Consider the following 26,310-nt stretch of genomic DNA (forward strand, 5'->3'; position numbering starts at 1 on the left):
GGGGAGACTCATTGGGGTCACCTAGATGCTCCCCTCATCTGCTCATCCCATGCTGATATCTATTCCATCACTGTGTGTTTCCTACAGATGGACTCATGGAGGGCAACCCACCAGAGAGCTGTCCCAGCCGTCTGTATTCCCAGGACCGTGCAGAGGAAGATGTCCCGGAGAACCAGCAGGTAGATGACCCTGAGGTTCTACAAATCCTCTATAGGTTGATGTAATGTAGCTTTCTACTAGACTCCTCCGGCCGCCTGCAGTAGACGCTCTACTCCATCTTGTTGGCTGTGGTAGGTTGTGGTTATAAATGGTTTCACTTGTTTGGATATCTACTTGGTAATTAAGGTTCATAGTGGAACAAATGTAGATTTCTGCAATGTAAATTATAGACTAATGGCACAATGCCAATCAGCTGCTGCTAAAGCTAACAGAATATTGTTATGTATTGAAGAAGACATTAACTCAAGTGTTATATTCACAGAGTTGCAATCAAGGTTGTTCAGCCCAAATGGCAGATTAAGCTTATTTGCCAAATTTACAAATTTTCTGCTGTTTTGAGAAAAAAAAGTCACACGGGAACAATTAAAATAGTTTAACACAACTAATGTAACAACTGGTTTCTTCAAGTTAACAGAAAATACCATTTTTTTTTGACTGCTGCAGCTGAGGCATTATTCAACCCCTGAACAGAATCCCTTATAATAGCACACATTTGTAAAGCGTGTGTCTCAAGCACACCTGATGCAACTAATCAACTTCTTCATTACTTTACCAGGTGTGCTTGAGATAAAATGCATGAAGTATGGATGAGATATTCCTTAGCTTAACCCCTAATCAGATGTGGTTTCGGGGTGTTAGGATGGTTTGTTTACTTTACAATGCGTTTTATTGAGTTAAGATAAGAAAACAATAGCTTTTTTTAAGGATTAATATAAGATAACGTTGTGTGAGTGTGACAGGGACAGCAGAGGTATTACTGCCAGGGACAGCAGAGGTATTACCACCAGGGACAGCAGAGGTACTATGGCCAGGGACAGCAGAGGTGTTATTGCCAGGTACAGCAGAGGTATTACTGCCAGGGACCCCATCGGTACTACCGCCAGAGACAGCAGAGGTACTACCGCCAGGGACAGCAGAGGTACTACCGCCAGGGACAGCAGAGGTACTACCGCCAGGGACAGCAGAGGTACTACCGCCAGGGACAACAGAGGTACTACCGCCAGGGACAACAGAGGTACTACTGCCAGGGACAGCAGAGGTACTACCGGTCACATCCATTAGCTTATTCCTACCTCTTTCATCACTTGCTGGACCAGGACCTGTCTTCACTATATTTTTAACATTACTCTCAGGAGTAAGTCCAAGTGCCTCCAGGTGACTGAGGATGGAGACTTGCACAAGCAGCACCAGATGCTAGTCTTACAACCTTTTTTTATCTGCACCTTTTTACCATATCTGCTTTAGTGGCTGTAGCTCCGCCCACTTCAGCCTCTCCGGGGTCTGTAGTTCCGCTGACCTCCTTTATTGCAGCAGTGGGACACTCAGGATAGGTCGGAGTATCAGCAGACTTGACCACCTTGCTCCCTGAAGGCTCCCACCCACTTGCGTATTTTTAACGCGATTGTCCGTGGGACTTTCTAATGTTAAAAACGCATCACAACTTTGTGCTTTACGATTTTTGTGCGATGCGTTTTTGACATGAGAAAGTCCCATTGACAATCGCGTTAAAAATACGCAAGTGGGTAGGAGCCCTGACAGGCACTTTAGGGCCAAGGGCCGGCAGCTGATCCTCCATTTTGGAACTGGTAGCGAATTCCCACCCCCCCTCTCTAAAGCACAACACCTGTCAATCTTTCAGGAGACTCTTGCAGCCTGATTTGTTGCATGATCAATGTCCTGTTTCCACTAACATGACTCTTCTGAGGTGGGGGGGCAGACCAACCTGCTCAGCCGCATGCTGGTCTCTGTGGTCCTCCCATGCAGCAAGAACTGCTGCTCACCTGAAGATGTGGTAGACAGACAGACCATCTGAGCTGCTTAATGGGTCATCTCTGACATGGCCACCAGTCCCAGGTGCCATTCTGGAGAACATGACATCAGTTTCCCCTGATGGGGGCGCTGCTCTACAGCATTCTCTCTTTCCTCCTTATAAAACTCCATTAACTCCTTGCAGTTTTATATGTTCAATAATGACAGAACATCATGATATCATTGGACAATCATTAGGTAGCACAACTTGTGTATCCAAAGAGAATATAACAAGATCTGAATGTGTGTGAGGCTGTCGGAGTTGGGGGATTGAATTCTGTGGTTGGGTTTCATAAGTCTTCAGGGTCGCATTTCCCATGACATCATCAATTAGTTTGATTCCTTGGATTCTCCGCGCTTCAGAGGAGAAGCCTGAAATCAGGAAGTCGAGGACACCTACGGGGAGAGGTACCCGACGCCTAGGGGTGCGGGAATCAGTCAACTGGATGAGAGATATCCAAGTCAAATAGTCGGCCATATCGGCCATGGTATTTTCGGCTTAGAGGCCACATTGTGCGCAGGGAGGGTTTAATTATTAATTGTTGTTTGATCGTAGCCCAGTTTGTGATCGGTGTTTGCTGACATGGTTTGCTTTGGTAAGCGGTTATGTTGGGCGCTCCCATTCCTCCCCCACTCCGTACAGTATGGAGGCTGCTAGTCACGGTCTTTCTGTGTTCCAGATAAATATACTTGTTTCTGAGGAGCCTTCAAGTATTTTGTGGGGAAGGTGGTTGTCAGTGTGCGGAAGATGTGCAGTAACTTGGGGAATCCAATCATTTTATAACAGACAGTTCTAGCCGTGATGCTTCCATCTTATTGAGGTTCGTCGGCTCTTATTTGGATTGTATCTAATAGAGAGTTTAGATGAATTGCAGATATCTTAGCAATAGTTAACTTGTAGACCCAGATAAGGGATGCTGCTCTTTTTCCAAGAATATGGAAACTCCTGTTTTATATTTTCTCAAGGCTTGAAGGATACAATGTATTTATAAGGAACAGCCCTAATAAAAGGGGAGGAGGTGTTGTGTTGTATGTTAGGAGAACATTCATCTCCACAGAGATTCAAGCTTCAGAGCTGGGAGTTCTGTAGAAACTGTTTGGGGAAGAATACAAGGAGAGAACAACAGAAAGGACACCATTGTAGGCATTTACTATAGGCCGCCTGGACAAGCAGAAGATATGGAGGAACTCTTTCTACATCAGATGGCCAAGCTCTCAGAGAAGCCCAACATAGAGATCATGGGAGATTTTACCATCCAGACATTTGTTGGGAATCTCTCAGGTAAAAGTAATGGATCCTACAGATTCTTATCCGCTCTTGCTGACAACTTTATCTTCCAGAAGGTAGAAAATAAAAGGATCTGCTATCTTGGCCCTAATTCTTACCAACAGGGAGGGAATGGTTGATGAAGTAAGGGTGGCCGGGACCTTAGGAGGCAGTGATCAGGATATCCTTGGATGTTGGATAACAAATGGAGGAAGACCTGAGAAGACTCAGACCTCAAGGTTGGATTTCAGAAAGGCAGATTTTACTGAACTCAGAAGAAGGAAGAATCCAACGGCTGGATGTTCTTAAGGACAGAAATGTCCAAGAAGGTTGGGAAATATTGTGGAATGAGATTCTCAAAGCACAATCGTTACCAATCCCTAAAAGAAGGAAGAATGGGAAGCATTTAAAGAGACCCGGATGGATGAACACAGAACTTGCACACATGCTAAAGAGGAAGAAAAATATGTTTATCAAATGGAAAGAGGGGGAAAGGATCCACTCTTGTGCCCATTTCACCAATGGAGGAGTTAACATTTCTGCTGAGTGTTGAAAAATCTTTCTGGAGAGAACCTTTGAGGGTTAAGATCAGCCCCCTTATGAATATTTGTGAAGCTGCTTGATATGAGCAGCTAATTTCAAGAATGGGATCTCTTGCTACTTCGAGTGCCGGCGGTGTCTGATATGACATCTGCACTGATTCTAGCGATTCTCATGCTGGCCTGGGTCTGCTTACCTGCAGTCTGCTAGCCTGGGGTCTGCTGGCCTGGGACTGCTGTGTGCTGAGCTAGTGTTATCACAGCTTGTGTGGGTTGGGTTCCTGCCTGCAGAGCTGTGAGCCTAATGGAGGGGGCGGTATCTTACCACTGTAGTTATGTACCATCTCCTCCTTCTTTCATGTGGGACTGCCCTTTCTTTATATTACTGGTGGAGCCCCCGTTGCCTGTCCTGAAAACGGTGGACAGGGAGAAGTCCCTCCAGCCTCCCTAAGGCTCCAGGAGTCCCTTCTCGCCTCAGCTCCCTCTACTGGACTGGTGCGGGGCTGTGAGAAGGTGCCATCTTGAAGAGCTGCTGCTGTACACTGCCTCCTCTCTCCTTTTTGTGGGACTCCCCTCATTCCTCACTACTAATGTGGCTGATATTGCCTTATTTGTAGATATGGCGCAGGGTGAAACCCTTTAACCAGCTCCCTGGGTCTGGGATCCTTTTTTTCTGACAGCACTGCTTCCTGTACCTCCGTCTCCTCTGCCACCGGTCGTGCTGTAAAGAATTCTGTCAGGCGCTTAGGACTGGAGCGCGCCGCTTTCCTCTTTGTCATGGCACTGTACCCCAGTCTGGAGCTTTTTCTCCTTTGGGGTGTGATGGTCAGAATCCTCTGTGCCAGTAGCTGATGTTGTCGCTTCAGGTCAGTACCACGGAGCTCAGCTTCTTGCTTCCTCTCTCGCCGCTATCCAGGCCACCCCCCCAACTCCTTGCAGTTTTTAAACGTGGTGACTATTTTCTTGCTATGGGGGCTCTGTCTATTTCACAGTGGGCAGCTTCCTGTGATATTTACCCAGCTGCCCTCCGGCCTCCTCATTCTTACCTGCTGGCTGCTCTGTGAGGTGTCATGACCACTACAGATTTTTTTGCAATCGCCCCAGCTTGAACTTGTGTGTGATTTTGCAGCACTATCCTGTTCCTTGGCTACACATCCTTCTGGGCTCTGTGTCCTCCAGGGAGGTCAGGGTGACATCACTGTTGCCCCAACCAGATCTTCTCCCCTCCTGGGGTGCAGTCCTCCATACGCCCAACCGAAGCCGGAGGGAGGAAGTTCGGAACTACATAGCTGTTGGAAGCCCGATACCTGGTTGTCAGCAGAGCTCCCTGACCTGCTTCACTCCCCCCAGCAATTACCAGCAAACTGAGATTCTGGAGATCGTTTTATTATTAAATTAAAAACATAGAAACATAGCGGTAACAAAACCAAAGCAAAGCAAAGCAAAGCATGGCTCACATAGCATAGAACCCAGAAACCGCATGCAAAAAATAATTACTAAATAAAAAAAATAATTACTAAATAAACTGGAACACAAGGCATGCAGCCGACTCCCATCACCTCACTTCAGGTCAAAATGAAAAGCTGAGGTTCGTCTGGTCCAGGCTAATACAAACTCTATAACTATTCACACCCATCACCCACATCTACCCACAGCCACAACTCCTGGAACTAGTCTGACCCAAATTCAGACATATATTTGGTCCAAAAAGAAACCTAAACAACTTAAATGAAACATTCCCTCCTAAGGTCGGCATTAACTCACATTAATATTTCATTATCACTTTTATGTTTTTTAATGTTTTTTAAATTTCATTTTATTTTTATATATTTTGTTATTTGCCTACTCCTTCTCTAAAACTGCCTCTCAGACTCTCCCTACTCTGTTCCTAGAAGGACCCTAACAATAAAAGAAACTATCCCTAATGGAAGACAAACCCTATTTGTGCCCAAGCTCACATAATCCAAAGAGCGCACCTTCCCCAGGTCACCCAAGATGTGTCTATTTACCTCATTCACAGGGAGATTTTTTGCTTCATTGAGACTAAACACCGTGCGGTTCACACATGAAACCTGAGCACTAAGCGGACTAGGAATAAAGTGCACTTACCACCAAGGTCTCTAAATGGCACATAAGCCCATTTCACATAGGAAAGTCCTGCCAGCCTAGGCCAACCAATGGAGGCTCCCACCCGATTGTACAGCTCTGTATTAAAAGGGCACTGAAGCAGAAAATGCTCCATGCTTTCCTGCACATCACCACACTATACACGGGACAACGCCCAACCCCAGAGTGCCTGGACTTCAAGTTACACCTTAAATGCAGTCTTCTGTTTGAATAGCACTAAGCTAAGTCCTAAAACTTCAAGGGTATCCTGTCAGAATTTAATAAACACAGTCCTACCACCAGGTCCCGACTTGGGCAGTTTTTGAGTGTCAGGGGCCCTGATCTCCCATATTCCCAGACACCCACAGATGAATCATCTTCAGAACCACAGTATCGTAAGCCGGAAGATGCCCATGCTGTGTGGGAAGGTCCTTCACTTGCCCTCATGTTCCTGGAAGAACTGCCAAAACCATCTCCAACAGAAGAATATCCATGGAGGAGCCCTCTCTTGCCAGAAGGTTCCTATGTTGATCTTAACAAAGGTGTCTACAAGAAAGACCACAGGGTTGACCATAGATAACCCCCCTAGTCTCCTTATGCAACATCTCTCCTGATCAGGTTCAACCTGTTCTCCCACAACATTAGGAAGAACAGGTTGTAGACCCGGGTCCAGAGAGGCTCTGGCAAAATGCATACCCTGCCCAGGTAGATGAATAAAGGGAGCAGGTATGTTTTGATCAAATTAACCTTTTCGTTGGAGAGCCCAACAAGAGGAGAGTTTGGTTTGCCTTCCTGCATCTGGCCAAGTGTAGAGGAAGATCTTCCATCCCTCATTTTCTCATTTTCCTTTTTTTTCCAGGGCCCTGTTTACGCTTTTTCTCTCGCCCCACCTTGCCATCCCTACCCACACTTATAGTGGAAGGAATCCGAAGAGGTGGCAGCCTCCTCTCTCTGGATCCTCCTGATCTACTCACCCAACTCGCCGTTCCCCGGAGCCTCTGCCACACAATTTGCATCTGGAACAGGGGCAGCATTGACCCACCTGCCACATGAGCCTATGCCAGCTCCCTGCTCTTTCTGCACTTCTCTAGGCACCTTACCCTGGCAGCCCCAGCATGTTTCTTTTTCCTTGGCTCTTGGGCTCCACTGCCTTTGCTGGTCCCTTCCCCTGCAGAGGCAAGCTTACGGCTCTCCTCCAATGAAGCCATGACCACATTGCTGTTGCAAAATGCTGTCCCCAGAGCCCAAGGACAACAAGGATGCGTCCCCTCTCCCTCCAGCGGTGACACCGACATAACTTCTGCCAGGTGTTGTTGCCGGCTGAGGGGCAACTCTATCCTAGCCCTCCCCATGACTACCTACTGAACCCGTAACTACTTACAGACACTTTTTTATACAAACCTGGCATTACAAACTTATGGATGAGCTGTGAAGGAACATTGGGGTTACTAGAGGGAGTGGCTTGCGATATACAAGGGACACGTATGGATGAGCTGTGTAAGTACATTGGGGTTACTAATGAGAGTGGCCTCATATAGGAGGGTCACTTATGTATATAGGAGGGTCACTTATGTATATAGGATGCTGACAAAGACATTGTGGTGTAAACATTTCTGCTGTGATTCGTGAAAGAGTGAAGACCAGTACACATATTTTTACATTTCTTTTGGCTCCGTGGATTCTGGTTCCCAGTGACCGTCCGTATGCGGCCCCATCGTTGATGTGTCCTGGGTTGTGCTGCTGGCAATGGGCTTGTTATTCTAAGTTTGTATAAAACGGATGCCATGCCGTGGAGCTCAAGTGTAAAGTCTGAAGAGGCATGAGTGCATGGGGAACAGCCGCCTGGTCTACCTGCTGTTAGCGCAATTTTCGCTATTCAATATACTGTGTGTTCCAAATTAGATAAGATGTGCAGGCCTGGAGAGCCTTTCAAAGCCCACACGTCTGACCATCATGTGTCCCCAAAAGAGTCCGTCTTTATTAACGCGCGTAAAAGTTTTTAAATGTTTCAACACAGGAAGTGAAGTAATTTAGGATAGAGTTACATTATTTAGTGTGCTGATAGGTCATTCTCAGAGGGAGGTATTTGTGAGGTAGTTTGTGATGTCATCCATCTGGGAGGAGCTTCGGTGAGCACGCTCAGTTCATTCTTGAATTTGGTCTCATGAGAAGAACATCTTGTTTCTCCTCTCTGGTTGTCCAAGACAAAGACATTCCTAGATAGGTTTTTGCCAGTTAGAACCAGTTTGACCGGTTTATGGACACAGAGCACTGCTCCTCCAATTCTTGTGGAGGTGGGGGGGGGGGGGGGGTGATGTTCCCTTCCCCCATAGGTTCAGACCGGAAACACAACATAGCATCTTCACAGTTGACAAAAATACAGAAAATACATACAAAATGGTGAACCTCTCGGCCATCTCCCACACTGCGCTGGACTGTCTACACGCTAATGTTTTATATGGAATAATGAAAACACATTTTTATCTTTTTGCTGAGCGACGCATAGATCTTCTTCTACAAAGAGTTCCTTGTGTTCTGCTCTTTACTTCCTTCTTTTTGTTTGTTTATTTTTTGCAAACAGCTGATAGTTTGTAAATGTGGTAAATAATAATAATGTGTAATGGGGGGGGGGGGCGGTAACCCTGACTATAAGGGATATCTCCGGCCTTTGTATTCGTACGGCCTCCTCTAGAATGTGCGGCCACCAGAGTCGTCTTAGGGAGGACATGATGCATTGGGACAAATAGATACAAGAACACCGTGTGCAGTGAGCTGACCACAAAGGAGAAGAGCGACCGCTCTGGAGGAAAGAAGGTTCAGTCTGCAGAGCTAATAGAAGGTCTTTACTGTAAAAGCTGTGAGGTCACTGACTGACCTGAGATCTGGGGTTACTGAGCTGTCGTCACCTCTAGATAGACGGAGACCATTTCATGTAGGAAGACAGAAACCTGGCCATGTGTATAATCTGTGGCTGGATGTTGGCCCCGCCTGGTCACCACTTAGGGGGATCCTTCTCCTTTAGATTGCTTCTTGTCGTTTAGGGCTTTTTGACCTCCATCTGGATAATCTTGTCTTCCTTTGTCTTTCTCCTTGTGTCCTGTGGGATCCTTGTAGGAAAGTTATGGTGGAAGAGCGGATGGACTGGAAGAACCCATAATGCTGGCGGTGAACGGTAAGAGCCGTCCGTGAATCTGCTGGTTTTTCTGTCCTTCTAAATTGTATCAGTGCCCTCCATGACCGAGGTGACTCATTACGTGAGGTTTCGGGAAGGTCCCCAGTCGGGTGGTTCTGTCTTGGCAGTAAAGACTCCGGTCGTGGGTGAAATAAAGGCAATGGTTTTAAACAACTTGTCAGGACATCGTGATGTTGGGGATTAATCAGGATGGCTAAGCAGATCTTGGGGATTCACAGGCGCCAGCAGTGTGTCATGTACAAGTGGATCTCCTCATTATGGGGAGTCTCCAACTTTGGAACAGTGCAGAATAACCAATATGCCGTTTCACGCGGCAGCCGGTACTCCGCTTAGCTGGACATGTTTGTCAAGCTCAGCCTCACCAGTATATCTCCCAGTTGTGACTATTCATGCCAGGAGGGACATTGTTGTGGCGGAGAGCTAAGAGAGGTAATCCTGAGAAATTGGGACTGTACCCTTGAAAAAACGACAAATGTGTGCCCGTGTGCTGCAGAAAGTATTTTGGATCTCAGGCTCTCTTAGGTCTGTGCTGGGCAGGATACACCTGTGAGGACCGGAATGAGTTTAAGGGGTTGTTATAAATGTATTCCCTATGCACAGGATAGAGGATAAAGTTATGATCATTGTGACCCCCACTGATCTCGGGAATGGGGGTCCGGAAGGTCCCTGCATGAATCCCTGCAAGTAAACCGTTGCTCCATTCATTTAAATTACAGCACTGGAGATGGCAATTTCCTGCACTCTCATTGAAATAAAGAGTGGCGATACTCTTGCATGGTTCCTTGCTGCTTCATTCATGCAGGGACCTTCAGGACCCCCGTTCTCAAGATCAGTGGGGGTCACAGTGGTCAGACCCACCTATCCTTTGGTTAGTAAATAGCTTCATAACTTGTTACATCTTTACGCCACCGAAATTCAGGCCATGACTGTGAGCCAATGAGGATGTTTCAAATGTCCACTATGTAGCAGTAGATGGAAAGGAGAATGAGGTTGAGGTCAGGCATGGACTGTGGAGAGAATCTAGCCTCTCCAGAATAGAATTACGCCTCCTAACATGACTGTCCTGTGGTTTTATGGGAAGTTGTCTGCAGGAGGCTGATGGTCTATAAGGTAGGAGAGAGTCTTCAGCTGTTGTCCCCGCTGGTCTGGTCATCACCCAGAAGTTGGGAGGAAGGATGTAAAGTTAGTCCTGGCGTTATCCTCCAGTTGGCCCGGGGCTCAGCCTGGACTTCACATATCAGTGGCCGGTGGGTGTAAGTCAGAGCAGGACGGGCTGATTGGGCGTAGATGAAGCAGATTACTGCAGATTCTGCTGTCGGTCAAGGCCTAGTATCCTGGATCACAGCGAGCGGCCATGGAGATCTGCTGGTCTCCCGGAGATACTGATGGCATCAGGTGGCCGGCGGCCTGTAGAGCTCGGCTGATGATGGTTCGGATCAGTTTCATGTCTGTGCGCCCAGGATGGAGGCAGATTGTAATGCTTCTTGCTGGGATATAGAACAGTGTGTCTGGAGTGCCTCCTGGTGTTGTGTAGTTAATAGCACAGCGTATCATCATAGCCCCGGGGGACATTAATGGCATTTATCTCAGCACAGGCTACTTGGCTTAGAACGCAGAGAAACCACGTAAAATGTAAGATTGTGGTTGTTGTGCATCTAGACCGGACTGGGATAAGGCTGCGGCTGTAGTGCATCTAGCCCGGACTGGGATAAGGCTGCGGCTGTAGTGCATCTAGACCGGACTGGGATAAGGCTGCGGCTGTAGTGCATCTAGACCGGACTGGGATAAGGCTGCGGCTGTAGTGCATCTAGCCCGGACTGGGATAAGGCTGCGGCTGTAGTGCATCTAGACCGGACTGGGATAAGGCTGCAGCTGTAGTGCATCTAGACCGGACTGGGATAAGGCTGCGGCTGTAGTGCATCTAGACCGGACTGGGATAAGGCTGCGGCTGTAGTGTATCTAGACCGGACTGGGATAAGGCTGCGGCTGTAGTGCATCTAGACCGGACTGGGATAAGGCTGCGGCTGTAGTGCATCTAGCCCGGGCCGGACAAGGGTTATGGACATTCTACATGAGTATTCTGCTTGGGACTCCATTCTATGAGCCATAATGAGAGCTGCTTTTTAAATCCTGCTTCCACTATAACAGATTCAAGCCATCCATGTATTGTATTATAAATATAGCCATTTATTCCCTTCCACATAACCTATCATTTTCCTTTCAGCGGCATCAGAGTGATGAGAGGAGATTCTCTTTCACTCTTGGAAGTCGAAGAGTCCAGTTTCTATGAATTTGGGAACCCTCAAATTCGCATTCTGTAGCGGCAGTATAGTATATTGAATAGAATCTGATGACAGCTTCCTTGTAATCAACCTTCATTTTTATGTCTTGATTTCCTGACTGTATTGCTCATTATATGATGAAATATTAATTATTTGCTTTTTTAAAATGGTTGTTCTATCTTCCAGGTAAAAACTGTATGAGAGGCTCTCATGGACATCACCTTTTATCTCCCAAATTTTCTTGTTCAGAATGTGGGAAATGTTTTGCAAATAAATCAAAACTTGTTACACATCACAGAATTCACACAGGAGAGAAACCATTTTCATGTTCTGAATGTGGAAAATGTTTTGGCCAGAAAATACATCTTGTCATACACAAGAGAAGTCACACAGGAGAGAAGCCGTATTCATGTTCAGAATGTGCGAAATGCTTTAGCATCAGAGCTACTCTTCTTACACATGAGAGAAGTCACAGAGAAGAGAAGCCGTATTCATGTTCTGAATGTGGGAGATGTTTTACAAATAAACCTAATCTTGTTACACATGAGAGAATTCACACAGGAGAGAAACCATATTCATGTTCACAATGTGGAAGAAGCTTTTCACATAAATCACATCTTATTAAACATGAAAGAACTCACACAGGACAGAAGCCATATTCATGTGCAGAATGTGAGAAATGTTTTGCAAGTAAATCACAACTTGTTCTACATGAGCGAAGCCACACAGGAGAGAGGCCGTATTCATGTTCACAATGTGGGAGATGTTTTACAAATAAATCAAATCTTGCAACACATGAGAGAATTCACACAAGAGAGAAACCATATTCATGTACAGAATGTGGGAAATGTTTTACACATAAAACACATCTCATTACACATCAGAGAATTCACACAGGGGAAAAACCTTTTTCATGTTCAGAATGTGGGAAATGTTTTGGCCAGAAACCACATCTTGTGATACATCAGAGAATTCACACAGGAGAGAAGCCATATTCATGTTCAGAATGTAGGAAATGCTTTAGCGTCAAATCTGCTCTTGTTATACACCAGAGAAGTCACAGAGAAGAGAAGCCGTATTCATGTTTGGACTGTGGAAAATGCTTTATGCACAAAGATTCTCTTGTGGAACATCTAAGATCTCACACAGGAGAGAAGTCCTTTATATGTTCAGAATGTGGGGAACGTTTTATGCTTAAAGGTCACCTTGAGAGACATCAGCGAATTCACACAGGGGAGAAGTTATTTTCATGCTTAGAATGTGGAAGCTGTTTTATCCATAAATCAGATCTTGTGGAGCATCTCAGAAGTCACGCAGGCGAGTAGCTGTTCAGGATGTGGAAATGTTTTTGCCAGAAACTAGGTCTTGTTAAACATCAGAGATGTCACACGGAGAGAAGCCATATTCATGTTCAGAATGTGGGAAAAGGTGGCAGGTTTGGAGCTCCATTGTAGGACCTGCAGCCTCAGGAAGCCTTCTGATGCCCGGCTACAATACAGAAGGCCATCACTGCTTAACAATGAGATTTTCTGTATTATCTCCATGACGGCTATTGTGTTAATGTCCGGAGTCGTCATCAATAACTCTCACCGGGACAGAGAAGGAATGAGGAATAGGGAGGGCTTATTGTGGAAGAATGACAAAAATTTTCCCCAGTAAACTCTTGCCAGTAAAATAACACTGCATTTACATACATAGGAGTGCTAAATAATTAAATTGACCCAGGATCCAGGCCGGTGTCAGAATCTCTGCTTCCGGCCTGGATCCAGCATCAGGTCACATGGTATGACCCCTCATCTTAATAAACTAACTCCCCTTCTCTCTTATGACCGATGCAGAGACAGGCAAGGGGGCTGGCTTATTTATGAAGATGAGTCGACCAGTTAGCCCCTTGATGATCTTCCTGATGATGCTTCCCTTACTGCCACCAATATGAAGCATATGCTACATTCCTTGCAGCACAGTATTACCAGAACTATGGATAAAATCATTCAGCACCTGAAGTCTAGCTGAACAACCTGGGAACCGCACTGGAGTACTATGCTGCAGCCCATAAGAAGCCAGCAGATGCCCAGAAATCCTTGGAAGACAAAGGCCAAAGTGATAGATCAAAGAGTACAGATGAAGGCGAAATAACATGAAGATTAACCCTCTTAGATGCTCAGAAACGAGATCCGTTAGTAAACCTCTCTGACTATCCTGACCTCTCTGCCTTTACTCTTCAACTTCACAGACTATTTCCACCCATCACTGATATTCCATTCGACATCTCCAAGGATGGCGGCCAGTGAGTCATTTCCTCTCTGGGAAAGGGGAGCACATTACTTCAAAAGTGGAGTTTGACGACCGAGCCCCTCACTCTCCTTTAGGAACAGGAAGAACGTAGCTCCGGCCCGGCCTGCAGACGGATCAACACCTCCTGAACGTCATTTCTTACGATTCTCAGTTCTTTCGTACCTGGACTGTTAAGCTTATGATGTGCCATGTTTGCCCCTCTAAACAAGTTCCGCTCGTGTTTTGTACCATGATGGTTTTTCTTATTTCGTTGTTGTTACTTTCCTGTCATCATTTTCAGGTCCTGGTTGTCTGGGCTTTGTTCTGCAGGGCTGTAAAAACACGCTGGCCCTGTAGCGTAAAGCCCTGGTGTCTGTGTGACAGCTCCCTGCTCTCGGCTACCAACGGTCACATCCACGAGGTGAGATGAAATGACTTACCTAAAGTCCCCGGATTTGTCCCTCCACGGGATCTTTACACAAGGATCTCACCCGGCTTCTGCGCATGCACCCGGCAGAAAGATGGCGGACGCATGCGCAGAAGCCGAGGATTTCACTGCTCCTGGCCAGGAGATTTCACGGGCAGCTGCAGTATTCAGTTCCTGGTCACGTGATTGTCATTATCCAATCATGTAAAAGTAAGAAAAAAGTAAAACTTTCACCTCCCCTCATGGATCAGATCTGTGAGGGGAGGTGAAATTACTTACCTATGGCCTCCGGTTATGTCCTCCGATGCGATCTTTATCCATTGACCTTTCCCTAGCTTCTGTGCATGTGCCATCAGCAAAATGGCGGACACAAGCACAGAAACTGGGGAGGGCCCAGGAAATGTAAAATCTCCAGGTAGCTGAGAGCCTGCAGCAGTGACCAGAGGCCTCGCTGTGCGGTCCCCGCTCACGTGATCGCCGTTATCAAATGGTGTTAAAAGGTAGCGATCTCCTTTAGGCTGCTCTCACACGACCGATAGGAATTGCGGATTCCGCATGTTTTTGATCCGTGGTAATGAGATCAATCAGATGCACGGATTGCACAATTCCACTCACATTAGCGGGTCGGAATTACGGATTCCACTTACAGAAAACAACGCAGCGGGCTCTATTTTACCTCGGATATTGTATTCTATGGTCGCAGATATACCTGCAGCACATTGCATACGGGCTGTGGGTATCCGTGTCATCACTAAGAGACGACACGGGAAACAAAGGTGTACTGCGTGTCACCGCCTGCGCAGTACATTACGCAGCTGCATGCAGGGTCACGGCCGGGGTCACAGCTGGAATCCGCTGCAAACAGATTCCACATACGGCCATGTTAACCCCCCCAAAACACGTCATAAAAGTTCTACAACACATTATGTGGCCCCACAATGGCGCCATTAAAATATACAATTCGTCCCGAAAGAGACTTGACCTCATACTGCAATGTCAACAAGTTGTGGCTCTGGCAATGCAACAATAAATACTAGGCCAGCGTGGAAGGGGTTAATAATGAAGCTTTGGGGAATCCGGTAGACTCTTCCATGGTCAGACCGTGCGCCGATTCCTTTGTCCTCATCTGATCACAGATTCTATCCTCTCCACACAGCGACCCAACCACCGCTCATCTAGAAGCCTACTTGGCGGGGAATCCCTCTTACTTGGGAAATCCCCATAAGGCTTACATGAGGGACTATGCATCCAGGTTGCAAATCGGCTAAACGACAGACTAAGCCGCCGTGAAAGACTGCGGCCTAGCGACTACCTCTGAAGCCGGGGGCTCGATTAGTGGGAGGCCCTGCGAATAAGCACTGCTAGGAGAGAAACGAGGGCAGGACCATACGGCACCTGCGACCGGCACCCCTGACAAGGAGGCCAGGTGAGGGAGGAGACACCAGGAAGGAGGTCCATGGGACCGCAGGCAGGAAGACCCTTTGAAGTGAACGAAGCGGCGCCTAAACACCTCCCAGGTGGCCAGTGGGGGGGGAGACCCCAACCAGCAAACATACAAAGCGCAGCACCGGAGGGGAGACAAGTCCCTCCATTGACACTACAAAGCCTGGGTAACCCCGCACAGTCAGTCCCCCCTCCTCAGCCACACACAAGAGGAAGCCTGTGGACGACCTTCCCCTCCCCCTCCAGAAAGTCAATACAGACCACATACCTGCACAGCATCGCACCATCCTCCCAGATCCTCACATTAACTTCTGAATCTGCCATGGGCCCCCGCACACGGGCGGAAAACCCGCTGCAGGATTTCTTGCTGGTGCCCGCCTGCATGGGACTGCATTAGATGACACAATCCTAGGCAGACGGCCATGACTCATCTGCGTGAAATTACACGCGGAAAACTAATGGCCGCATGTCCTATTTGTGTCTCACAGAGGCCCCCACAGAAATGTCAGTAGTGACGGGACGGCTCCTCATGAAGACGCCGGGAGCGGGTGAGCCGCAGGCCTCCGCAGGGGCACGGGTCCACAGTGATCCAACCCGGCCGTCTGCAGGCGCCCATAGACACCGGTTATTATCAGCTTCTACCTAAAAACGGAGCTCTGCTGCCACCTAGTGGTGAAAATCTGTATGACATACAATAATTATGCAAAGCTAGAAGAGAGGGGGCCCTTGAAGAAAGGGATGCCGGACTGTCAGTTTTTATTTTTCCTATTTGTTGAGAAACTTTTATTATTTAATTTATCAGAAAAAATAAATACATTTAAAATCCAGCCATCCTGTCCTCCCAATTCTCTGCTGGTCCCATTCTTAATCTTCCTGGTCTCCCACGGGTCTTTGCTTTCTGGACACAAAGAATTTCTGTTGCAGCCGTTCTGAGGTTCCCACCTTGCTTTCAGGCCAAACCAGGGTTTTAGCAGCATTCTTACCTCTCCTGGAGCTGAGAGGTGTGGTGGTTGCAAGATTAATGTCAGTCAGCACCTGGTGTTAAGTAGCTCTGCTGCTATTTAAGCAGTGCTAACTGTTACTCCTGTGCTGGTCAATGATTCACTGGACAGCGACGGAGCAACACAGTGTGGTGGAAGCTCTGCTGGATAAGCTAAGTCTTTGCTGTTTTGTTTGGTTTTGTTCTCCTTTTGTTTTGGGCTAGGGCTCCCAGTGAGGGACTGGTCAGTGGCCCAGGTTCGAGTGCAGGCTCGCACTTATCAGCGCGGTCGGTCTGCCGAGTAGGCAGGGTCCCCTCCCGGGTTGGGGACGATAGGGAGAGTTTTTGTTTCCTTTTGCACAGTTGTGCCTTTCATTTATGTTATTGAGGTTGCACGTCCAGAGGACGCCACAGATTGACCAGCCCTTACCTACTCAGGGAGATTCTGTGCTGTTACTATGAATCCCCTTGAGGTTTTGTCGCACCAGCTTGGCACGCTGGCTGCTGAGCTCGCTAAGATAAAACAGCGACAAACTGCGCTGCAGGTTCCCAGCAAGGAACCAAAAATTGAGCTACCCGACCGTTTTTCTGGTGATAGGCAGAAATTCGGATCCTTTCGGAATGCCTGTAAGCTCTACTTTAGACTGCGTCCAGTGTCTTCAGGGGACGACGCCCAGAAGGTGGGCATTGTCATGTTCAGACTGCATAGGGCGCCACAGGCATGGGCTTTTTCATTACCCCCAACGTCTGAGGCCTTGGACTCGATGGATGACTTTTTTGCTGAATTGGGTCTTATCTATGACGACCCAGACAAGATATCGGTGGCTGAAGGGAATATCAGACGTTTACGACAGGGAGACTCCTCTGTCGAAGATTATTGTGCTGGGTTTTGACGTTGGGCAGCAGAAACCCAGTGGAATGACCCTGCTTTAAAGAGCCAGTTCCATTGGGGTCTATCCAATAAAATCAAGAATGTACTGGTAGGTTATCCAGTACCCCGCAGCCTTGATGAGGCCATGTCTCTGGCTATCAAAGCTGGGAGACGGATCAGGGAGAGGCATCAGGAACTCTCCATAGATTCTGGCTTCTTATCAGCAGATGTGGAGGAGCCCATGCAGTTGGGGTCTCTGGCTGCCAGGGCTAGGAATGGGAACAAAGTACAGTGTAAAGGTCGATGCATTGGTCGCATGGCTCAGTGTTGTCCCCGTCATAATTGCCAGTCAGGACTTGATGACCGGGAGATTACTGAGGGGGCCCCTCTAGGCCATCAAATTGCCTGGATATCACCCTCCAGACTGGTGCTCCCTGCTGAGATCCTGTCTGATAGTGTGGGCAACCCCATAAGAGTCCTTCTGGATTGTGGAGCTAGTATTAATTTAATACATCGGGTGACGGTCGGACGTTTAGGCTTAGAGATGAAGGCTCTGGAGTCTCCCATCCCGGTATCCGCCATTGATGCTGCTCCACTATCGCAGAGAAGTCTGAGGTTTTGTGTGCCTAACGTCCGTTTAAAAATTGGGCTGTTCCACATGGAGATTATAACATTATATGTCATAGAATCCCTCCCTTCGCAAGTAGTCTTGGGGCTGCCTTGGCTACGTCTACACAACCCGGTAGTGGACTGGGAGAAGGGGGACATTGTTAAATGGAGCCCTAGGTGTTTGTCTGGTTGCATTTCTGTCAATCTAGCTTCTATTCAGGCAGAAGAGCTGCCGGAAATCATCGCTGACCTCTCTGATGTGTATTCCCCAGAGGGGGCAGACAGATTGCCACCGCTCCGACAGGGGGATTGTGCAATTAAACTCCTCCCTGATTATGAGTTCCCCAGGAGCCGCATACCCCCTCCTGAGAGACTGACGCTCAAAGATTATACCCAAGAGGGTTTTAAGATGGATCCTGAGAGGGTTCAGAAATTGAAGAAGTGTGTTGCTACGGCTCCGGCACTGGGGCAGCCAGATTCTTCTGGGCCTATTATTGCCGAGGTCCAGAGAGAGTTACGGCGAGCAGTTCAGCAGAGAAAGCGAGTTGCTAACAGTCACCGCTCAGAGGGGCCGGAATTCCGTGTTGGAGACTTGGTTTGGTTGTCTACCAGAGTTATAAAACCCAAGCAACCATCCGCTAAACTGGGCCCGCGATTTATCGGTCCATTTAAAATAACTGAGAAGAGTAATGCGGTTGCTTTTCGGTTAGAAATTCCCAGGGCGATGAAAATTAACAATGTTTTCCACAAATCTCTGCTCAAAAGATTCATCGATCCTGGGAATGACCCTCCACCCCCGGCTCCTGGGCTAGCGGATGGGGAGGAGCAGTTGGTAATAAGTCACATTTTGGACTCCCGTCGAGTCACAAAATTTCACAAATCAAACCCTGGTCGTCCTGATCTTAAGGGTCCTGGGGCCCCTCCTAGAAGGGGAGGTACTGTTGCAGCTGTTCTGAGGTTCCCACCTTGCTTTCAGGCCAAACCAGGGTTTAGCAGCATTCCTACCTCTCCTGGAGCTGAGAGGTGTGGTGGTTGCAAGATTAATGTCAGTCAGCACCTGGTGTTAAGTAGCTCTGCTGCTATTTAAGCAGTGCTGTTACTCCTGTGCTGGTCAATGATTCACTTCAGTCCTATGCTGGACAGCGACGGAGCAACACAGTGTGGTGGAAGCTCTGCTGGATAAGCTAAGTTCTTTGCTGTTTTGTTTGGTTTTGTTCTCCTTTTGTTTTGCGCTAGGGCTCCCAGTTAGGGACTGGTCAGTGGCCCAGGTTCGAGTGCAGGCTCGCACTTATCAGCGCGGTCAGTCTGCCGAGTAGGCAGAGTCCCCCCCGGGTTAGGGGACGATAGGTAGAGCATTCCCCTTTAGTTTTTGTTTCCTTTTGCACAGTTGTGCCTTTGATTTATGTTATTGAGGTTTCACGTCCAGAGGACGCCACAATTTCTCATCATACACCAGTCCTCACCAGTGGCTATATAAAGTCTGCACACGGCTGTTATAATGCCAGGTGTTTGTCATGTAAAAGATCCGACCAATCCTTTCAGATTTCGTTTCCCCTTCTATGTGCCCTGTTAGGCCCCCTGCACACTGCAGAGCCGGATTCTGCATGTGGAATCCCAGCAGCGGCGTCCATGCGTACCTAGTCACTTTCTCTTTCCTCTGTACTACGGATGGTCCGCACGGCTCGTCGCCGGACATGCGCAGTACAGATTTTTTTTTAAGCCCTGTTTTTCCCACGTCATTGCTTAGCAATAACACGGAATCCAGGACCTTTCTGTAATGTCATTGTTCAAGGGCCGCGGATCAGACGGCTTCCAATGACTTCTACCGAAGCCATCCACATGGAAACTGAGGAAAAATTGAGCATGCTGCAATTTTTCCTCCGCTTGCCGAAACCACAATTGGTTTCCGCAAGTGTGGAGGAAGAATTGGTTTCCCATAAAATGGTATGGGCGCTATTTGCTGTGGATCCGTGGTGCGGATTCTGCAGCAAATATCCATCCGTTGGCAGGAGCCCTCACTGTACAATTCCATGGAAAACAAACTGAAATCTTATTGGGTAGAAAATAATAACAAAAGATCTGGCTGCACAAGTCTTCACGCCTTTGTTAGGGAATATACATGTAAGTGACTGTTAGGTCGCGCAGACGTGGGCGTCGCTCTCTAAATCTGTGATTGCCTTTTTTTCCAGCACATCAATGGTTAAATTGGGTCTGCCTCTTCCACTCAGCTGCAGATGGGTTGTCACCTCTTCACCACTATATCGAGGCTTCAGATCTAACGGGCACTGCTGCAGTGTTGGTGTGTGAGTCCTCTCATGTATCACAGCTGGTCCTGGTGGTCCTGTGTCTGCAGTTGGTGCTTAGTCTTCAGTTTGCTCAGTACTTCCAGCTTGGTCCTGAATTTGCCCACTCCTTGGCACAAGCTTGACAAAGACCTATGCATAGGTTGAAATGTTGCATTCATCTGTAACAGGGATGTAAAGATTTGAAAACTTTTGCATCAATACATGAGGCTACATGTCTTGTTTTACCCTGACCTGAGACCTGTCCCTTTCACCAAATAAATTTGTGCCATACAGTCCACTTATGAATGTACTTCGAAAGATCTACAAAACCATGACCCACATTATAGAAAAGCTGGTAAGCCCTGGCTATTGGCAGCCATGGGTCAAAGACTAGACGAATAAGAAAAAACAGGTATAGCTGGTAACAGAGTAACCTAGTATTGAAGAGACAATGTCCATCTAGTTTAGCCTGTTTCCACCCCCCCCCCCCCGTTGATCCAGAAGAAGGCAAAAAAAAAAAGAACAATGCGTTAACTTTGGCAAGTAGTACCTGCTGCTATTGTTCTGTGGCAGTGGATAACTCTCAGCTTGGAGGGCCCAGATAGGCCTTACCTGCAGTGTCCACTGTCAGAGCTTCTATTGGCACTGCAGGGCATCTTCAGTCCCCTCAGGGTCTTACAAGGATCAGGAGAGCTCGGGATATGAGGAGAGCTGTGCTAAAAGCACAGGTTAAATCCAGGAAACTACAGGCCTGTGGCCCTGACTTCTATACTGGGAAAGATCTTGGAGCAACTTATTAAACAGCATGTATGCAAGTACTTGGAGAAAAATAAAGTAATTACCCAGAGCCAGCATGGGTTTGTAACAAACAAGTCATAACGAATGTAGTAAAGCATTTGAGCATTAGTATGTCATACTATACTTATTGAAAAAACGACCAAATGTGGGATAGACAAGGCAACTGTTAGGTGGATTCACAACTCCCTGAGTGTGAAGAAACAAAGCAAGGATGGATAGCTAACACTTGGCAAGAGAGAGGGGATTCAAAAAGCTTGAAGGGTGGGCAGCGACTAACAAAATGTAACCAGCACTATTCTGTCCTCTCTATCACCACTCACCCCTGTAACCAGCACTATTCTATCACCACAATCCCCTATAACCAGCACTATTCTGTCCTCTCTACTGTTACCACTATCTCCTTTAACCAGCACTATTCTGTCCTCTACTGTGACCACTATCCTCTGTAAACAGCACTATTCTGTCCTCTGTACTGTCACCACTATCCCCTGTAACCAGCACTATTCTGTCCTCTCTCTACTGTCACCACTATCCTCTGTAACCAGCACTATTCTGTCCTCTCTACTGTTACCACTATCCTCTGTAAACAGCACTATTCTGTCCTCTGTACTGTCACCACTATCCCCTGTAACCAGCACTATTCTGTCCTCTACTGTCACCACTATCCCCTGTAACCAGCACTATTCTATCCTCTACTGTCACCACTATCCTCTGTAACCAGCACTATTCTGTCCTCTACTGTCACCACTATCCTCTGTAACCAGCACTATTCTGTCCTCTACTGTCACCACTATCCTCTGTAACCAGCACTATTCTGTCCCCTACTGTCACCACTACCCTCTGTAACCAGCACTATTCTGTCGTCTACTGTCACCACTATCCTCTGTAACCAGCACTATTCTGTCCTCTACTGTCACCACTATCCTCTGTAACCAGCACTATTCTGTCCTCTACTGTCACCACTATCCTCCTGTAACCAGCACTATTCTGTCCTCTACTGTCACCACTATCCCCTGTAACCAGCACTATACTGTCCTCTACTGTCACCACTATCCTCTGTAACCAGCACTATTCTGTCCTCTACTGTCACCACTATCCTCTGTAACCAGCACTATTCTGTCCTCTACTGTCACCACTATCCTCTGTAACCAGCACTATTCTGTCCTCTCTACTGTCACCACTATCCCCTGTAACCAGCACTATTCTGTCCTCTCTACTGTCACCACTATCCTCTGTAACCAGCACTATTCTGTCCTCTCTACTGTCACCACTATCCTCTGTAACCAGCACTATTCTGTCCTCTCTACTGTCACCACTATCTCCTTTAACCAGCACTATTCTGTCCTCTACTGTGACCTCTATCCCCTTTAACGAGCACTATTTTATCCTCTCTCTACTGTCACCACAATCCTCTGTAACCAGCACTATTCTGTCCTCTCTACTGTCACCACTATCCCATGTAACCAGCACTATTCTGTCCTCTCTACTGTCACCACTATCCTCTGTAACCAGCACTATTCTGTCCTCTCTACTGTCACCACTATCCTCTGTAACCAGCACTATTCTGTCCTCTACTGTCACCACTATCTCCTTTAACCAGCACTATTCTGTCCTCTACTGTGACCTCTATCCCCTTTAACGAGCACTATTTTATCCTCTCTCTACTGTCACCACAATCCTCTGTAACCAGCACTATTCTGTCCTCTCTACTGTCACCACTATCCTCTGTAACCAGCACTATTCTGTCCTCTCTACTGTCACCACTATCCCCTGTAACCAGCACTATTCTGTCCTCTCTACTGTCACCACTATCCCCTGTAACCAGCACTATTCTGTCCTCTACTGTCACCACTATCCTCTGTAACCAGCACTATTCTGTCCTGTACTGTCACCACTATCCCCTGTAACCAGCACTATTCTGTCCTCTCTACTGTCACCACTATCCCCTGTAACCAGCACTATTCTGTCCCCTCTACTGTCACCACTATCCCCTGTAACCAGCACTATTCTGTCCTCTCTACTGTCACCACTATCCCCTGTAACCAGCACTATTCTGTCCTCTCTATTGTCACCACTATCCCCTGGAACCAGCACTATTCTGTCCTCTCTACTGTCACCACTATCCTCTGTAACCAGCAGTATTCTGTCCTCTACTGTGACCTCTATCCCCTTTAACCAGCACTATTTTATCCCCTCTCTACTGTCACCACTATCCCCTGTAACCATCACTATTCTGTCCTCTACTGTCACCACTATCCTCTGTAACCAGCACTATTCTGTCCTCTACTGTCACCACTATCCTCTGTAACCAGCACTATTCTGTCCTCTACTGTCACCACTATCCCCTGTAACCAGCAGTATTCTGTCCTCTCTCTACTGTCACCAGTATCCCCTGTAACCAGCACTATTCTGTCCTCTACTGTCACCACTATCCTCTGTAACCAGCACTATTCTGTCCTCTCTATTGTCACCACTATCCCCTGTAACCAGCACTATTCTGTCCTCTCTATTGTCACCACTATCCCCTGGAACCAGCACTATTCTGTCCTCTCTACTGTCACCACTATCCCCTGTAACCAGCACTATTCTGTCCTCTACTGTCACCACTATCCCCTGTAACCAGCACTATTCTGTCCTCTCTACTGTCACCACTATCCTCTGTAACCAGCACTATTCTGTCCTCTCTACTGTCACCACTATCCCCTGGAACCAGCACTATTCTGTCCTCTACTGTCACCACTATCCTCTGTAACCAGCACTATTCTGTCCTCTCTACTGTCACCACTATCCTCTGTAACCAGCACTATTCTGTCCTCTCTACTGTCACCACTATCCTCTGTAACCAGCACTATTCTGTCCTCTCTATTGTCACCACTATCCCCTGGAACCAGCACTATTCTGTCCTCTCTACTGTCACCACTATCCCCTGTAACCAGCACTACTCTGTCCTCTACTGTCACCACTATCCCCTGTAACCATCACTATTCTGTCCTCTACTGTCAACACTATCCTCTGTAACCAGCACTATTCTGTCCTCTACTGTCACCACTATCCTCTGTAACCAGCACTATTCTGTCCTCTCTACTGTCACCACTTTCACCTTTAACCAGCACTATTCTGTCCTCTACTGTGACCTCTATCCCCTTTAACCAGCACTATTTTATCCTCTCTTTACTGTCACCACTATCCTCTGTAACCAGCACTATTCTGTCCTCTCTACTGTCACCACTATCCCATGTAACCAGCACTATTCTGTCCTCTCTACTGTCACCACTATCCCACGTAACCAGCACTATTCTGGCCTCTCTACCGTCACCACTATCCTCTGTAACCAGCACTATTCTGTCCTCTACTGTCACCACTATCCCCTATAACCAGCACTATTCTGTCCTCTCTACTGTCACCACTATCCCCTGTAACCAGCACTATTCTGTCCTCTTCTGTCACCACTATCCCCTGTAACCAGCACTATTCTGTTCTCTACTGTCACCACTATCCTCTGGATCCAGCACTATTCTGTCCTCTCTACTGTCACCACTATCCTCTGGATCCAGCACTATTCTGTCCTCTGTGTCACCACTATCCTCTATAACCAGCACTATTCTGTCCTCTCTACTGTCAGCACTATCCCCTGTAACCAGCTCTATTCTGTCCTCTACTGTCACCACTATCCCCTGTAACCAGCACTATTCTGTCCTCTCTACTGTCACCACTATCCCCTGTAACCAGCACTATTCTGTCCTCTCTACTGTCACCACTATCCCCTGTAACCAGCACTATTCTGTCCTCTACTGTGACCTCTATCCCCTTTAACGAGCACTATTTTATCCTCTCTCTACTGTCACCACAATCCTCTGTAACCAGCACTATTCTGTCCTCTCTACTGTCACCACTATCCCATGTAACCAGCACTATTCTGTCCTCTCTACTGTCACCACTATCCTCTGTAACCAGCACTATTCTGTCCTCTCTACTGTCACCACTATCCCCTGGAACCAGCACTATTCTGTCCTCTCTATTGTCACCACTATCCCCTGGAACCAGCACTATTCTGTCCTCTCTACTGTCACCACTATCCTCTGTAACCAGCAGTATTCTGTCCTCTCTACTGTCACCACTATCTCCTTTAACCAGCACTATTCTGTCCTCTACTGTGACCTCTATCCCCTTTAACCAGCACTATTTTATCCCCTCTCTACTGTCACCACTATCCTCTGTAACCAGCACTATTCTGTCCTCTACTGTCACCACTATCCTCTGTAACCAGCACTATTCTGTCCTCTACTGTCACCACTATCCCCTGTAACCAGCAGTATTCTGTCCTCTCTCTACTGTCACCAGTATCCCCTGTAACCAGCACTATTCTGTCCTCTACTGTCACCACTATCCTCTGTAACCAGCACTATTCTGTCCTCTCTATTGTCACCACTATCCCCTGTAACCAGCACTATTCTGTCCTCTCTATTGTCACCACTATCCCCTGGAACCAGCACTATTCTGTCCTCTCTACTGTCACCACTATCCCCTGTAACCAGCACTATTCTGTCCTCTACTGTCACCACTATCCCCTGTAACCAGCACTATTCTGTCCTCTCTACTGTCACCACTATCCTCTGTAACCAGCACTATTCTGTCCTCTCTACTGTCACCACTATCCTCTGTAACCAGCACTATTCTGTCCTCTCTATTGTCACCACTATCCCCTGGAACCAGCACTATTCTGTCCTCTCTACTGTCACCACTATCCCCTGTAACCAGCACTATTCTGTCCTCTACTGTCACCACTATCCCCTGTAACCATCACTATTCTGTCCTCTACTGTCAACACTATCCTCTGTAACCAGCACTATTCTGTCCTCTACTGTCACCACTATCCTCTGTAACCAGCACTATTCTGTCCTCTCTACTGTCACCACTTTCTCCTTTAACCAGCACTATTCTGTCCTCTACTGTGACCTCTATCCCCTTTAACCAGCACTATTCTGTCCTCTCTACTGTCACCACTATCCCACGTAACCAGCACTATTCTGGCCTCTCTACCGTCACCACTATCCTCTGTAACCAGCACTATTCTGTCCTCTACTGTCACCACTATCCCCTATAACCAGCACTATTCTGTCCTCTCTACTGTCACCACTATCCCCTGTAACCAGCACTATTCTGTCCTCTTCTGTCACCACTATCCCCTGTAACCAGCACTATTCTGTTC

At 47.4% G+C, this 26,310-nt stretch overlaps 2 protein-coding genes across 9 annotated transcripts in view; both read left to right on the forward strand.

Annotated features, from left to right (window-relative positions):
- The window catches only part of LOC136572290 (zinc finger protein 585A-like), a 335,481-nt gene that overhangs the window by 206,534 nt on the left and 102,637 nt on the right, over positions 1-26,310 (forward strand). The window lies entirely within an intron of this gene.
- On the forward strand, positions 120-13,943 carry LOC136572302 (zinc finger protein 84-like). Its single transcript, XM_066572766.1, has 2 exons — positions 120-179; positions 11,602-13,943. Exon 2 carries the CDS (start codon positions 11,613-11,615, stop codon positions 12,738-12,740), a length of 1,128 nt encoding a protein of 375 aa, XP_066428863.1. The 5' UTR covers positions 120-179; positions 11,602-11,612; the 3' UTR covers positions 12,741-13,943.

The sequence above is a fragment of the Eleutherodactylus coqui genome, chromosome 7, assembly GCF_035609145.1.
Source record: "Eleutherodactylus coqui strain aEleCoq1 chromosome 7, aEleCoq1.hap1, whole genome shotgun sequence".
In the NCBI taxonomy this organism is placed as follows: domain Eukaryota; kingdom Metazoa; phylum Chordata; class Amphibia; order Anura; family Eleutherodactylidae; genus Eleutherodactylus; species Eleutherodactylus coqui.